The sequence below is a fragment of the Microtus pennsylvanicus genome, chromosome 5 (assembly GCF_037038515.1).
Source record: "Microtus pennsylvanicus isolate mMicPen1 chromosome 5, mMicPen1.hap1, whole genome shotgun sequence".
Classification (NCBI taxonomy): domain Eukaryota; kingdom Metazoa; phylum Chordata; class Mammalia; order Rodentia; family Cricetidae; genus Microtus; species Microtus pennsylvanicus.
Genome location: NC_134583.1, coordinates 110,075,937 through 110,092,031, shown reverse-complemented (window position 1 = coordinate 110,092,031; position 16,095 = coordinate 110,075,937). Strand labels below are relative to the sequence as shown.

At 46.4% G+C, this 16,095-nt stretch overlaps 1 protein-coding gene across 1 annotated transcript in view; it reads left to right on the top strand.

Moving 5' to 3' along the window:
- Positions 1–14,412, top strand: part of Gldc (glycine decarboxylase) — a 71,238-nt gene extending 56,826 nt beyond the window's left edge. Inside the window, exons 20-25 of the mRNA XM_075973824.1 lie at positions 1,331–1,472; positions 4,120–4,231; positions 11,115–11,210; positions 11,720–11,892; positions 12,980–13,060; positions 13,775–14,412. Of these exons, the coding sequence (XP_075829939.1) occupies positions 1,331–1,472; positions 4,120–4,231; positions 11,115–11,210; positions 11,720–11,892; positions 12,980–13,060; positions 13,775–13,918 (748 nt within the window). The 3' untranslated portion in view covers positions 13,919–14,412. The remainder of the gene's footprint in view (positions 1–1,330; positions 1,473–4,119; positions 4,232–11,114; positions 11,211–11,719; positions 11,893–12,979; positions 13,061–13,774) is intronic.
- The last annotated feature ends 1,683 nt before the right edge of the window (positions 14,413–16,095 follow it).

Below are 16,095 nucleotides of genomic sequence, written 5' to 3'. Positions count from 1 at the left end.
GCGCGTGTCCATCAGAAGCATCCTTTGTCTTAGTAACCACGATGCTCACCCGGCCTCGCTGAGCTCTTCAGCAAGCTTGTTAGCAGTCAAGCCGGGGACTAAAGCATTGAGGGGTCAGAACTGGAATTTGGGCTCCTGTAAGTGATTTGCCCCGAGAATTCCAAGAGCCTTTTATTTTACTCATTTCCTAGACCATATACAGCCAATGATAATATTGAGAGTGAATTGGGTCAAAGGCACTTAACTCCTTACAGCTTTAATTTTTATTACATCTGTGATAAGTAAGGAGGAAACAAACTTTATTACTAGACATAATTGGATGAAGTCACTGTTTACTAAGGGAATATTTCTTAGCAATTGATAGCTTCCTCTCCATAGTAAGAACAGCCTTATCCAGAACTTCTGAAGTTTTCTTTCCCTCCCTCCCTCCCTCCCTCCCTCCCTCCCTCCCTCCCTCCCTCCCTCCCTCCCTCCCTCCCTCCCTCCCTCCCTCCCTCCTTTCTTTCTTTCTTTCTTTCTTTCTTTCTTTCTTTCTTTCTTTCTTTCTTTCTTTCTTTTCCACACAGGGTTTCTCTGTGTAACAGCTCTGCCTGTCCTGGAACTCACTCTGTAGACCAGGTTGGCCTCAAACTGCAGAGATCCGCCTACCTCTGCCTCCCAAGTGCTGGATTAAAGACATGTGCCACCACCTCCTGGCTCTTCTGGAGTTTTTGAAACCTGTGGTGGTGGTCAGGGAAGGGCAGTGTTCAGGGTTGCCGGGAGCCTGGCTTTCTTGTTTTTCCTCTTGATTTGTATCATGTGTAGTGAATGAGTGCCCTAGGTTGTTCAGAAGGTGTGTAATGGAGCAGTGTTAACCTGTGAGCCTCCAAGTGGACTGCCCAGGGCATCTCTTCAGCATTCTTCGGTATCTAGTTTACAGCTTAGAAGGCTGTGGGGGTCCCTATGAGGGCCTCCGTGGAGGGGGCGGGGGGCTGCCTTTGCTGAGTCCTCCACCACAGTTCTTGGAAGCTGTTGGGTGGTAGGGAAGGAAGGAAGGAAGGAAGGAAGGAAGGAAGGAAGGAAGGAAGGAAGGAAGGAAGGAAGGAAGGAAGGAAGGAAGGAAGGAAAGAAGGAAAGAAGGAAAGAAGGAAAGAAGGAAAGAAGGAAAGAAGGAAGGAAGGAATCTCGCTTTAGTTGTTTTCTTGTTGTCTGCCCCCTCTCCCCCAGGAGTGTCAGGTCCCTACCATCATCAGCTAGCCCTTACAAAGCAAAGAGCTCCTGGAGAACCTGCCCATTTAGTTCAATTGTATCTTTTTGCATCCTTTCAATGTGTCCTTTAAAACCACCACAGGAAGAAGCATCTCGCTCCCTTTCTGCCCAGTCATCCCATTGTTTCCGTCACACCAAATGAAGACACCTGGCCCGTAGGGACTGTCAGCGCCGCCCCGTGGGGCTCCAGTTCCATCTTGCCTATTTCATGGGCTTATATAAAGGTGAGACCCATGAACACGCGTTGCAATGGAGCAACGGGACTTGAGACTTTCTCGAAGGGGTTGAAGGTGAAGGAGTCTGGGACTGGAGAGTGGGAGTCAGCGAACACAGCGGGTGAATGGGGTCGCTGCCAGTGCTGGGGTGGAAGAAATCGTCTCCAAGGCCAGCTAAAATTATTTCATCTGTTCCTTTGGGTTCTCATGATGGGTTTACATTTTTCCAGACACAGTTAAGTTGCATGAGTCATGTGAATGGTCTGGCCACATCATGTGGTTTCCTGTCGAATTCAGACAGCGCCACATAAGCGGAAAGCTGTGCCTTTGCTGAGCCCTGGAGTACACAGTAGGGTGTTCTCACATTGTGTCTTGTCTGCTCGGGGGGATAAGATGCGAAGTCGCGGAGATTTGTTTGGTGGTGGTGGCGGCCCACGGAACCGTGTTTTCAAGGATAATTGGGTTTTGTCAGAGAACAGGCTTACCCCCGCCCCCACCCCTTCCTCTTTGTCTTTCTCCACAGAAACACTCAAGCCAGAATTGATTTTTTGCAGCTTGTTAAGACTGGCCTGCCCACCTTCTAGAATGTCAAGTCTGTGGATAGGCACTCTTGCTCAGTTGCTAATTAGAGCAGCTCTTTCAAGCCAATGGCCTTTGTTAAAGGAAGGGGAGCCCTAGTGAGACAACCCCACACTCAGCTATACAAACCGTGCTCGGTAACTGCGGGGCTGGCTGGCTGTTAGTGAATCCAGTGCCATTAGTGATTCCTTCTTTTTTTTTTGAGACAGTCTCCTTATACTGTCCAGTCTGGGCACAAGCCCGTGGTTTTGCCACATCAGCCTCCCAAGTACAGGGCTATAGGCATGAATGGGTCGCTGTGGCTGGCTGGTATTTATGATTCCTTTTTAAATAATATTTCGAGACATGGTTTAGGTTTATTGTATGTGTATGGGTGATGTCTCTGTGTGTATCTGTGCACCATATCTATGCAGCGCCTGTTGGGTGCATCAGATCCCCTGGGGCTAGAATTGCAGATAGCTATTAACCACCATGTGGGTCCTGGGAATTGAACTTGGGTCCTTCAGAAGAAGAGCTGCCAATGCTCTTAAGTGCTGAGCCATCTCTCTGGCTCTTTATCGCCCAAGTGCTGTCTTTACGGGCATGTGTTTCCCTGCATGGCCAGCTTCATTTATGATTCTTAATGAAAAGTGTCTTGGAAGAAAGAGCAACAGTTCTGTGCCTCGGAGCTTTGAAGCTGCTTTAAAAATGCCCTGCAAGTTGTTTGCAAACTACAGGAACAAAAACAATGAGGAAGAAAATCTGTTCCTTTGCAAATAACCAAATCCCCAGTTCCCTTTGATCCATAGGATCTGTAAATATGGGTTATTTGGGCAGGAGATCTTCTTACATATAGAAAAGGAAGGCCCCTAGGGCTGTTTTGGCCATTTGCCTAGAATACCAAAAAGAGCATGAGTTTTAGAAGTAAATAAGTGGTGTTGATTTGAGCCTTGTTTCAGGCTGTTACTTCTTCCCTAGGCGCTAGCTGGAGCCTCCTCCTTCCCTCTGCAATCCACTGTGGACACCCACTAAGGACAGTCTCTCCCTGATGCCCACTTGCCCCTCCTGACTTCCTGCCACCTTCACCGTGTGCTCTCACCACCGTGTACCTTGGGCCCATCCCACTAAGAATAAAATCCAGCTGGTGTGGACTCGTGCTTAGAGCCGCAGCATTTATAGAATGGTGCTCGGTAACTGGCGCGTAGCAGGAGAGGCAGCAGTTGGTTGCGCCAAGTCCATGGCAACGCAAAGGCTTAGAACCTGAGGTCCCCGTCCATGTTGCTGCGTGACGTCCAGATGATCGTCTCGTGCCTTCCCCACTTCCTAGCTGTTGTCGGTCCTCTCCCTCATTTGCTGTGTTTCCCCTTTCAGAGATCCAACCTCCACTCATGGACTCATTGTCAAGTTCATGGGACAGTTGCTTCCTCCTTAGAAAAGCCACTTTGACTAACCTGGCGCCTCTCTGTCCTCTCTTCCCTTTGGTTTTTGTACCACTGTTTTGATTCAGTTATGATGTGAGGTTCCTCGGTCATGAACATTGCTATAATCTTGATCTTTAAACGCCTTGCTCTTGGTGACTTTTATCCTGTATGACAGCAGGGACGCAGCCACCAGAATAAGAAAGATTGAATCTGGCAGTCGGCAAACGTGCACAGGAAGAATGTTTATGTTCCCCACTGCGGACAATGGAAAGGCAAACCACACAAAATTGATGTGATAGATTTTGACCAGGATCTCATCATATTCCTCAGAATTCTCATTACCTCTCAAATTCATACAGAGTAAACAAAAAATAAACACTGTAACACTGTAACCTAAGGAACAGTTCTTAGATAGCAGAGGTGTGGAGGCTGCTACCTGCTGTGGGCTTTGTTATTGCGACCCCCACCGTAACCCCCCAAAACAAGTAAAATTAGTGTTTGGTTAAGCATGGAGGAGACTGACGGGTCTCCTTCCTGGAATTTTCCCATTCATTTTCAATCTGCAGTGCTGGTGAGCCCTTTGGAATGAATTTAACTGGGGTCATCTGCTTAGTCCCTTGACCATTCATTCACCTCTCCCGTCCAACGGCTCATGGCTCTTTTTCTCTTTGTTGCAGATGATGGGAGGAAAGGGCCTCAAAGAGGCCACAGAAATTGCTATTTTAAATGCCAACTACATGGCCAAGCGATTAGAAAAACACTACAGAGTCCTTTTTAGGGGTGCAAGAGGCAAGTATCAACTCTGATTTTTTTCTCTTTCTATTTTATTTTTGTTCCTTTAGACAAACTATGCTCGATGTAGATATGATTTTGCAAGGTGGGAGGGAGGCTTTTATTTCTTAGAATATACAAAGGAAAGTGTACCGTGCTTAGAAATATAGCCAACTTACTCGTTACTCTGTGCAAGCAATCCCAGCCTAGTCTACACAGCCTAGTTCAGTAAGGGGCCTAAACCACAGAGAGAGGTGTTCACATGAGCTGAGCTGATCATTCACGGGGGCTTGTAGAGGTGTCTCAAAGAGCGGAGCCCCTTAGACTAGGTAGTCAGGGTGGAGCAGTTTGATAAAGGAAACTGCTGCTATTTATTATGTGCAAACATACAGGAGCCAGCCAGGTAAAGAGGAGTTCCTGGAGGGTGTGCGGGATTTGAAGTGGAATAAGAAGAGAAGGGTCCAATGGGATGAGGTTAAAAAGACAACTTGGCACCTTGAAGCTCTTTGAAGAATCTAGACTTAGAACTCTCGAGTCAGACCATAACCATTAAAGATTTCCCAGCTTGAGGAAATCTGTGATTAGATTCATTCAAAGTTGTCAAGGCAGTGAGATGAGGGAGTTCTTGGAAGCACAACCAGTTGGACATAGTTACTGATTAAATGCAGTGTGTTAGGTAAACATCTCGACTTACGTCAGAGGTCCTAAGAGGTAGGAGAACAGAGCCAACCTAGAAGTGATTAGTGGTGGAAGTAAAAGACAGGTAGGGGGCTAGAGAAATGGCTTAGCAGTTTAACCTGAGCTGTGTTTCCAGCACCCACGTTAGGCAGCTCCCAGCCACCTGTAATTCTAGTTCCAGGTGATCCAATGCCCTCCTGGCCTCTGAGGACACCTGTATAGATGTGGCGCGCGCGCACACACACACACACACACACACACACACACACACACACACACACACACACAAATGTGTATAAAAATGAAAGGAACCAGGTAGATGTTTAGAGATGTGGCTGTCTAGTTGTGGAAGGGGAAACAAGGAAAGAGCATTGAGAGGAGAGCAAGGCGCCTCTAGCAGAGAGTGACATTAAGAATGATCTGTGGTGCCGGCTTGGGCTCTTGGCTCCTCCAGCGCAGACAGTGTGCACATCTATACTGTTCATAACCTCTGATTTAAAGGCTGCTCTGGCCTTAGGAGTACGAATCCAAAGAAGGCCCTCAGGAGCTGGAAAATAAAAAGAAGGGAATAACCAGAAGCCCTGGGTAGATGCTCTCCAGAGAGTAGGGAAGAAGGGCGTGAAGAATATGTCTCTAAGCAACGCCACAAAATGCTCTTGCAGTTACTAATTGATCCAAACATGGCCCCTGTGCTGTGGAATCTATCCTGGTGTGTGTCTGTTTAATGAGCAGCTTCAACATTTATTTTGTCTGGTCATATACGTGATATGTATTGTTTAATTCAGAAGTTTGGGGAAATAAAAAAGCATGGAGAGGAAATTTAAATATTTGCATCCATCATCCAGATAAAGCTTCCATTCAATGGTTCTTGGTTGTAGCCCTTCCTCCTTACCCTTATACAGTAAGCTACCATTACAGATCCAGTTTGGGGGACTTTTATGTCTGTGTGTGGGAGAGGGGACAGGAAGGGGTGTTCTCCCCCTTATGAACACGTGTGGAAGTCAGAGGTTGTCATTGAGATGCTTTCCTCAGTAGCTCTTCCGCCTTAGGTTTGGAGACGGTCTCTCACTGGACCTGGAGTTCACCATTTCAGCTATCAGCCGGTTTGGCTGACCAGGAAGCTTCTGAGATCTGTCCAGCTCTCTCTCTCCCTCTCCCTCTCCCTCTCCCTCTCCTCCTCTCTCTCTCTCTCTCTCTCTCTCTCTCTCTCTCTCTCTCTCTCTCTCTAATACTCTACCACCACCACCACCCAATGCTCAGACTTCAAACATTCTCTTTCTTTCTCACATACATAGGCATGCACATGCTACCATTCAGTGTCTTTTTATATGGTCGCTTGGTCCTTATCCTTGGTACAACAAGCATTTTACACTGAGATGTCTACATCTCACAAAACAGTATTCATTTATCTATTCTATTTTCGTGAGCATTTTCCTACACGATTACATATTCTTTGCCCTTGAAGGGTGAATGGCGTTGTGTGAATGCCCTGTGAGTCTATAGTCTCAGTTGTCTGTACTGTGATTGCTGTCAGAACAACCCTGCCTGCAGTGTTTTTTTATTTGCTTTTAAGAAAAAAAGTCTGGTTATTTCTTTAGGTAACTCACAGAAAAGTGTATGGATTCTTTAAGCGTTTTATACATGTGTCCTCAATTATTTTCCCAGAGACATTGTATCAATTGTTTTATGCTAGTAGTATTGAGAGTGACCACACCAAGAGTTTAGTGAGAACAGACTGGAAAGCAACAAAAGCTAAAAAAACAAAACAAAACAAAAAAAAAAACTTATTCAATGTCATGAATAAATATTATTGTTTTAATTTACAATACTTAAGTTTTTCTTTGATTTCTTTATTAATTTAATTATTGGTGGCAGTACTAGGTTTTGAACCTAGAGCTTCATGCTTGCTAGCTGTCCCAGCCCTTAATTTTTTTAATATTATATTCCACTTTAGCAGCATTACTGAGATATAATTAACATATCTTTTCATACAACTTGCTCATTTAAGTTGAACAATTCAGTCATTTTTAATATGTTCACTGATTGCAAAGTCTAGTTTTAAAAGCAGGAATTAATGTGACTTAAACTGAATGGGGGTGGTTGTCACCCATGAGAGAAGGTCAGATGTCACCATGTACTTAGCATTTCTGTGGTGGCTTTGGGCATGGAGCCCCACCTCATCCTGTGGGACTTAAAGTACAACAAGATGGATGAAATTTCCATTTGTTTTGACATTTTACCCCAGAGTTAAATGGCAAGGAGCATTTCTCATCCCAAACTGAAATGAATTGGTGATTATAGACTTGATTTCTCAATCCCAAAGTTCGTCAAACCAAACATTGGCTCATGTTGGCCTGCTAAGCACATTTGTTACACAATTTGAAAATCTCCTATTCTGGGGCCTGAGAAACTAATACCATTGTACCTCCTGGGGACTCGAAATAGCAATGTTTTCAATAATCGCATTGTGTTCTAACGTGTCCAACGGCACTATTAGAAGACCGAGGTTCATCTTAACCATAAATACTAGCACCAAACCAGACGTTGAAATTACAGATACCCGTGAGGCAATCATTTTAATGAACTCCAGGCTTGCCAGCACCAGCTCTTTCTCTGAGATTTTAATATTAACTAAACTGTCTAGGCTGGTGGTTTCTGTAGCAAACAAGGCTACAATAGGCAGACGGTAGGTGGAGAAGCTGCAGAAGTGGGTATTCTGCTACAATGCAGAGAAGAAGGAACGACTTTAGGTAGGATTATTGTCTTATTGGTGGTGTTGGTCAGTCTCTTTTGTGAGATGTTTTTGTAGGGTTTTTTTTTCTGTTTGTTTGTTTCTTTTCTTTGCTTTTATATGGGATCTCACTGTGTAGCTCAAGAAGACTTGACCTTGCGATTGCTCCATCTTACGGTTCCCCAGTGTTGGGATTACAGGCATGTACCACATCCCTAGAAAGGATGGTACTGAAGAGAAGGAATGGCCGAACTGAACAGGTGCCTGATCTGTTAGCCTAAGTTCACGATGTGCTCTGAAGGGCTTCCCTGTCATTAGACCAGCATATTAGCTTTTTACTAATGTTTCTGTCTGCTTTCCGTCTTGGGCGAACCCAGAGCTGCGGATTCCTGTCCCCAAAGAGGTTTATAGGTGGCCAGCCCTTCCCTTGGAAGTGAGCAGTGGCTTCACTGGCTGACTGGCACATCCAGTGACCGGGGACCCAGAGTGCCTTACCTCATTTCCAGGAAGAAGCTGTGAAGTTTTTATTTTTGTCTCAGGTTACCACCAAAGAACTAGGAAGCTTTTGACTTCCCACTGAAGCTTTACACAAGTTACTTAGTTCCAGCATGCTGAGGCAGCCTCTATGGGGATGTTGGAGATGTAGCCCAGGCTGTATTCTCAAGGGGAGCATGGAGACGCCTATCCTCCATAACACAGCCTCGTGTTGTTCTGAAGACAGATAACCACATGAGCCAGGCCACTTCCTTCTACTTTTCCTATTGTCTCACCCTCCTCACTTTTCCCAAGTTTGGGTCCTTTTTTTTTTCTATGACTTCCCCCCAACCAACTCAACAAGTCCATTTTATGCATAGGTGTGATGCCACCCAGTGTAACGTGGTCCTCCTACCAGGGGCCACATCCTCAGACTCTCCCCAAGAGGCTCTGGACTGAGACTAGCTCCTGAGCTAGGAATTTTGGCCACTGTGTTCTTCTGCGGGTCATGTACAGGCATCCACAGCCTCTGTGAGTTCTCGGTGGTCCTGTTGTATTCAGAAGACACTGTCGTTCCACAATCCTCCACGACTAGTGAATCCCGATCTTTCCACACACACACACACCCTTCCCGTTTCATGTTCCTCTGAGCTGGTGTCTTTCACTCTCTTAGCTACTGTCCTGGTTAGGCCTAGAGGAAACAGCTGCTATCTTAGATTGCCCCAACCTATTGTATGCCACAGTAGTCTTTCTCGTTAGTCTGCAGAGAGAGAAGAGCATCTTGGGATCCAGCCCCTGATAGCCATCAAGTTTAAATGCTGTCTTAGAGGGCCCTTAGAGAGAGGGGGGATGCTCTTGTTTGGATCTAGAGAATAACATCTGAACCTTATTTTTGGAACAGCGCTTTCCCCAAACCACTTGTCTGTGGCGATGGAGCCTGCAGATGGAATCTTGGCTTTAGCAGCGCTGGGGTGGGTTGACTTGGTCTGATGGACTTTCAGCTGTTGCCACTGAACCTCTCCTTGCGAGATTCTCCTCTGGGCCTGCCAGCAGATGACTCCTCTGCTGCTGACGTACCTTCCCAGCCTTGTGCTAGCCACATGCCGTGCAGAACAGTAAACACTGCTAGCCGTCTTCCTGCTGCTGTTGTGGTGCCCGGGGTAGCAGCCTGAAGAGAAGGGTTGACACTGAGATCTAGAATCCTGAAGTTAGAAGCTGATAAAGTCTCAGGGATTTTTGTGATCTTTTTTTTTTCCTCCTCAAAATTTCTAATGGTTAATCCATTGGTCACTTTTTTTCTAAATAGAGCTTTCTAGTTTTGAGTCTCATTCCAACCAGTTTCTTTCTTATCATGGTTAGAAACCAGATTTTACAAACAGGCAGCTTTCGTGTGTTCAGTCTCACATGCTCATCCTCATGTAAACAACATTCATGTGTTTATTCCTTAGCAAAGGAGCAGAGTGGCTCAAACCGCCTCCAGGGCGGTTAGGGACTGGGGTTTGTCAGTGGATTCACTGCTGACTGTGAGCCGGTAAAACAGGTTATTGGGCTGGGTTTGCTGTGCATGGTTCTGGACTGTGCATGGATGCGTGTGCACGTGAGTGGGGTGGGGGTGGCGTGCACATGCACAGGGAAGCCAGAGCAGACTGCTGGGCACCTTTCTTTGTCCTTCTCTGCTTTACTGCCTTGAGGTGGTGTCTCATTGCTAGAAGCTCACTGAGCTAGACTGGCTGGCCTGGGAGTTCTCCACCCCTACCCGTCCTCCCCCCTCCCCCCCTGCATCCCTCACCTCCACATCATCACCCCCCCACCCCACCCCCGCTGCTGGAAGATACAGGCATACATTTTGGCCCAGATTTTACATGGGTGCTTAGGATTTGAACCCAGATCCTCATATCGGAAGTATTCTTACCCACTGGCCTGTCTTCCTAGGCTGGTAAAACCAACTAAGAAAAATTATCAACAGGTGGGCCATAGAATTTGGGAAACTCCCAGGAATGCTGATTGGTTATTAAAGCCGACTTTCACTGTTTATTCTTTTAAAGATTTTATGTATATTATTTTTAATTATGTAGATGTGTGTATGTCTGGGTGTGGCTTGCAGAATGCAGTTCCCTCAGAGGCGGAAGAGGGCAACGGATTGTCTGGAGTAGCAATTGCAGACAGCTGTGAGCCGTCTCACATGGGTGCTGCAAACCAAGCTCTGGGAGAACTGGAAACACTCTTGACAGCTTAGCCATCTCCCCAGCTCCCATTATTCTTGGTGGTTGGGTCCCCAGTAGCTCCTGATGGGCCTAGAAGAGCAGGCTGTTTATAAACCACATTAAAGTGCACTGACCCCCGTAGATTTCAGTCTCATTGATTCTTGTTGATTGACAGCACCCCACCCCCTCTTTCTCTTGTTTCTATTTCTTTTTGGGTTGTGTTTTAAGGTAAAGTCTTGGATCTATAGCCCCAAATGTGTGATCCTCCTGCCTCTGCTTAGTGCTAGGATTACAGGTGGGCACCACCTCACCTGGTTAGCAGGGCTAATGTCTAATTCTTGGTCTGCAGCGTGAAATCAAAACCTTAGACACTCCTTTGAAGAATCACATAGAACTGTCACGTGTCCTGTGAACCTCCGTGTTGATGTGCTTACAGATGAAGTTATTTAACCTTGAAAGTAAAGCTGACGAATTCATGAATCTTTCTATATGAAAAGGATCAGGATTGCATTTAACCGTTTCAAGGAGATTTTAAGTCTCCGGAATAGGAATTCCAGATAGCTCCTGCTGAGTGGTCTAGCAAAGCTCCCATCTCCCTTCTCCTGTTGCCCAGGCTCACTGGTGTGTGGTGAACTGAAGCGAGACGTATGAGTGAGAGAGTAAATGAACTCTTTATTGCCAACTGTAACCTTCCCAAGTTCCTTAGACTCTTGGTCCCTGCGGGTCTACACCAAGTGCTGAACTGTCCAGTTGTCCATTTGAGTGAAGCACCAAGCTGATCCTCAACTTCAACTGACATCATGTTCTTGAACAGGGTATGTGGCTCATGAATTTATTTTGGACACAAGACCCTTCAAAAAGTCTGCCAATATTGAGGCTGTGGATGTCGCCAAGAGGCTCCAGGATTACGGTAAGTGGCTTTTGACATGCATACAATTGTTCCTATAGGCTATGGACTATCCTCTAGGAGCACAAACAGGTACAGACACCTAGTAAACTAACCTTGGTGTAAATAGGGGGCTTGGACTTGCTGAGAACCTTCAGAATCACAATGAAAAACTGACTCTCCCTGTGGTCACACATTCCTGCTCTTCAAAAGATGTCAATGTGCATCTTGCAGAACCTCAAGCAGTCCAGATGTCAGTTTAAATCCCAACCAGGTAGTGGTGGTTTTCTGCTGCTTCTCCTGGGGTGCTGTGAATCGAAGGCCTGGGGCATGCTAAGCACAGGCTCTGCAGCTGGGTGTTAACTTCAGTCTAAAAGATTCTAAAACGCCAACTGAAATGAAAGTCCCTCTCTAATTTTCTTATGATTGCCTATCAGTACCTCGATTCTTGTCCTTGAAAATGCCATATTAAATATATATATATAAATGTGTGTACTTGGACTTATACACATCCCTTTGGTCTCCCTTCGCAGGATTTCATGCCCCTACCATGTCCTGGCCTGTGGCAGGGACTCTCATGATTGAGCCCACTGAGTCAGAAGACAAGGCAGAGCTGGACAGATTCTGCGACGCTATGATCAGCATCCGGCAAGAAATCGCCGACATAGAGGAGGGCCGCATTGACCCGAGGGTCAACCCCCTGAAGGTACATGAGTGCTAATAATTTAGTCAAAGCATCCCACAGAATTAAAAGTGGTACCTGAAGAGTGTGCTGACCCTTCACAAACTCTCTGTGGCGATGAGATGCTTGCCTAGAATAAGACAATTGTGAGAAATGCAGCTAGTGGTGGTGGGTCCCTGGGAGCGGTAGTTCCTCAGGTGTGGTGGTTACTCTGCCGACCTTGGCTGTAGGAGCTGTAGACTCCACCTGTATCCAGCTGATTGTGAAAGGAGGGGATGGAGGAGGGAGGCTCCCTAGAGAATTATCGTCGTTCGATACAGCGTAGTCAGAGTGTGTCATAGTAGCCTTTGCTCACTTCCTGAGCGCTTGATAGGAATAGTTTTTGTATTGGCATATCAACCCGAGAGCAAAGTAATTGGTATTTGATTCAGCCTGGGAGTTTTGCAGTGCTTATGGCCCGTGTGGAGGAAAGCTCACTATTTCCCCAACCTCTTCCAAAACACAATACTTTCAGAGTTCCACGTTTCTGGTTCCGTGTAAAGATTGATCAGGAGGAGACCTGGACAGCAGTGCCATCTTTACGGCTCTAACGCAGAGAGTGCAATGCTGGAGGTGCATTGGGCAGATACTAGGAGGCAGGGACCTTACTTGAAATATGGCACTACACGGAGAAGAGTCATCATACCATGCTACATTGTAGCTATACCAACTAATGCTCCACTTTACAGTGTACAGAGCAGAAAAACAGAGGGACTGGTAGCCCCCAGATTCAGGATTAATGGTCATCATGGGTGGGGGTGGGGAGGCAAAGTGAGCGTATGGACAGCATCACCTGTGCCGCTATTTTACTTTAAAAGGCGAAGCAAATGTGATTTTCAGGAGGGGAAATGCTCATTTGCTCTTACTGGGTGGCAGATATGCTCCGTAGATTATCCAACTCTTCTGTTTGACATATTTCTTCACAAAATTTTAGCAACACCTCCACCCACTCCCTAGTTCAACCAAAACAGAAGCTTCCTCTCTGTGGGCTTCCACCAGCTCCGTGGTTGGGGTGAGGTGCGGGAGAAGGCAGCACATTGTTGACCTGACCCTCTCCCACATCTCTGTCCAGATGTCTCCACACCCCCTGACCTGTGTCACGTCCTCTCACTGGGATCGGCCATATTCTAGAGAGGTAGCAGCATTTCCACTGGTAAGTTCTCCAAGCTGAACTCGGCCAACCAGGGTGTTATTACAGCCCCCTGCCCCGAGGCTTTCCCTTCTACAGTTTCATTATAAAAAGCATATTTGGGATGGCCGGTGAAATGTGAACTGTGATGGGGAACAGAGGGGAAGACTTGGCCTTTGAGGGTTGTCTGAGCTCCCTTGGGGCACGAGTTACAGGCCTAGGAACCCACAGGAGCAGGGGATTAGCACTGAGCAGCAGTCCTGATCAGTGTGCTCTCTATCACATCCAGCAGGGAGGTGGACTCCGGTGTGAGCTTTTCCTTTTAAAGATTGTGTGTGTGTGTGTGTGTGTGTGTGTGTGTGTGTGTGTGTGTGTGTGTGTGTGTGTGTATACATGTGTACCCTGTGTGCAGAGAGAAAAGGATACCAGACTCACTGGAGCTTGAATTTCAGGTGGTTGTGAGCTGCTCTGTGGGTACTGGGAATCGAACCCAGGTCCTCTTCAAGAGCAGTCATCTCTCCAGCCCCCTTCCTTTCTTTTGGGGTTCTTCTGTGGAAAGGACATCTAGTCCCAGAGGCATAGAGACAAGATCCCAAAGTTGAAATTGAAAAAAAATCTGGATTTTAGCACTTGTTAGGCCAGTGGTCCTTGGGCTGTGGGGACATCAATTGCTATAGCCTCCTTTCCCCTCAAAGGAAGACTCAGAACATCCAGAACTTTCATCTTTTCCTTTTTCAGCCTTTTGTGAAACCAGAGAGCAAATTCTGGCCAACCATTGCTCGGATCGATGACATCTATGGAGATCAGCACCTGGTTTGCACCTGCCCTCCCATGGGGGCCTATGAGTCTCCATTTTCGGAACAGAAAAGGGCCTCGTCTTAGTTCTTCCTCCCTGGCTTCAGAGGACTGATTTGATGCCTCTTTCCGGAGCATTTGACAAGCAAGGCTATTTCCTTTCCTGCCCATGGCTCACGCAGGAGGTTTATATGCTGTATATTTTGCAATCTTTCAAGCTGATGTAAACACAATGAGCACGGTGCGCAGTGGCAACCTGCTTTTGTGTCGCCTTGATTGGGGGCTGTCTAGTTTTATGAATAGAAAATCTGGGGTGTGCTAGCAGTTTTAACTTTTTAATTCAAGAAGTTTGCAGAGCCTATGCTGGGAATTCGATAGACATTCTTTTTGTTCCAAATAAGTCCTTGTGGACTGTGCCCTCTGGGAAGGCCCGGGGCAAATGTTTACATTTTGTATACACTGAAGAATTCTTCCTCACTAATGTGCCTGATCCATCACAGCATTTGACTGTTTTCCTTTCACTGTGTGGATTTTTTTTATCTGCTTTATTAGTGTTCTAATAAAACTGAAGTTGAATAATGCCTTCCCATTTTGTTTTTATACCCATGATGCCCCAGTCTCGGGGAACTGAAGGGCAGTGAGAGCAAGGGATCCAACAACTACATTTACATTGTTGCTCTTGCTTTTGACTGGCGAAAGACAGTCTGTACAATCCATTCACCGGAGAAGGCCACGCTGGCTCTTTTCATTACCGGCCATCGGTAACTTAACCTTAACTTAGAGAGGAAGTTCAAGTAGCAGTTTCTTTGAGTCATTTAGCAGTAAGTCGGTTCTTTGTGAAGAGGGGAGAATGCCTTGGGTGAACATGGAAGGAGCAGATAAAGTCCTAAGCAAATGGGTATTAATTGACAGAGGACCAGTGCCCTGGGCTGATGGAAATAGGCAAAGCCTTATCCATGCCAAGCTCAGGAAATTAGCAAAGAGTTCCTTGTCTGTGCAGACATTGGCAGTGTGTGCAGAAACTAGAGATCACACCTTCCTCCTGGAGGACTGCAGTCTGAGACTGCCCTACACAGATCTACTGAGTCAACCAACTCCTCCTGCTGTACGTAATAAACCTCCAGGTTATGCAGTGGGTGCCATTCAACAGAATGAGCATGGCCCACCCGGTCTCAGCATTTCTGTACATCTGTCGGCACATCTGTCCTTTCTTCAAAATCTTGTCAACTCAGTCAGGTTTCCAGGACCAAGCTGTTTTGGATGCAGTGACCCTTCATTCATGCTCTCCTGCATCTTCTGCATCCAGTCCACATCTTATGTATGACCTCAAGATGGTTGCTCTATATCCAGGCATCACATAGGCCAGCTAGACGAGAATGGCAAAACCCAAAAAGGACAGGCAGATCCCTTCTTTCCAAACAGTTCCATCCAATAACCCTGCTTACGTTTTAACAGTAGCCTAACTACAAGGGAGCACGGAAAGTTCTATTTGGGCATGCTGATGCCCAAGATGAAGCGTGTATTAAGAAAAGAGAAGGATGAGTTTGTGGTGGGCAGCTAGCCTACCTGCCACAATAAGTTGCCCCCGAAGTAGCAATCACTTGTGATGCTCACCTGACAGCTATGGAGCATTGCTGTGAAGCTCTCTATCTGCCTCTTTGCAGATGGCTCACCCCAACAGTTACTCAATCACTAAGCTTCATTTAGTGATCGTAACAGGTTTGTGCGCTTTTATGAATTCTCCACTAGAGTCCGTATCATCTCACACATAAAAAGCATACAGGACAACTTTTTTAGCATAACAAAGGCAGGACCAAAGCAATGGGGTCCCTGGTTCCCTTTTCCTCTACCAATAAATGAACGTTGTAGAGCACTTCTCAGGTACTCAGTATCCGAGTGTCACAATTGATCCTCACAAAATATGCCGAGATCCCAGAGGTCACACTTGATAAGAGGGAGAGCCAGAATCTGATCCTAGCTCCAGTGCCTGTCAGCCAAGCACGAGTCCACACTGCCATGGCAAAGGCCAACCTGAAGACAGCTTTTCCCAAGCAGGAAACCACTCTCTGAGCGTAGGAGGGCATTGAATTGAGCACTGTGGTCCTCTCTCTGGAAGTACCAGCATGTGGAAAGAAGATGGAGCCAACACTGTCCCTCTTGGCTAAAGTGCTTTGGTTGGTTGATAAGGCCGTTTCCCCAGCTGGCCACCCATTACTTGTCTTCAGAAGGAAACACAGGTAGCCACTTGTCCTGCATTATCACAC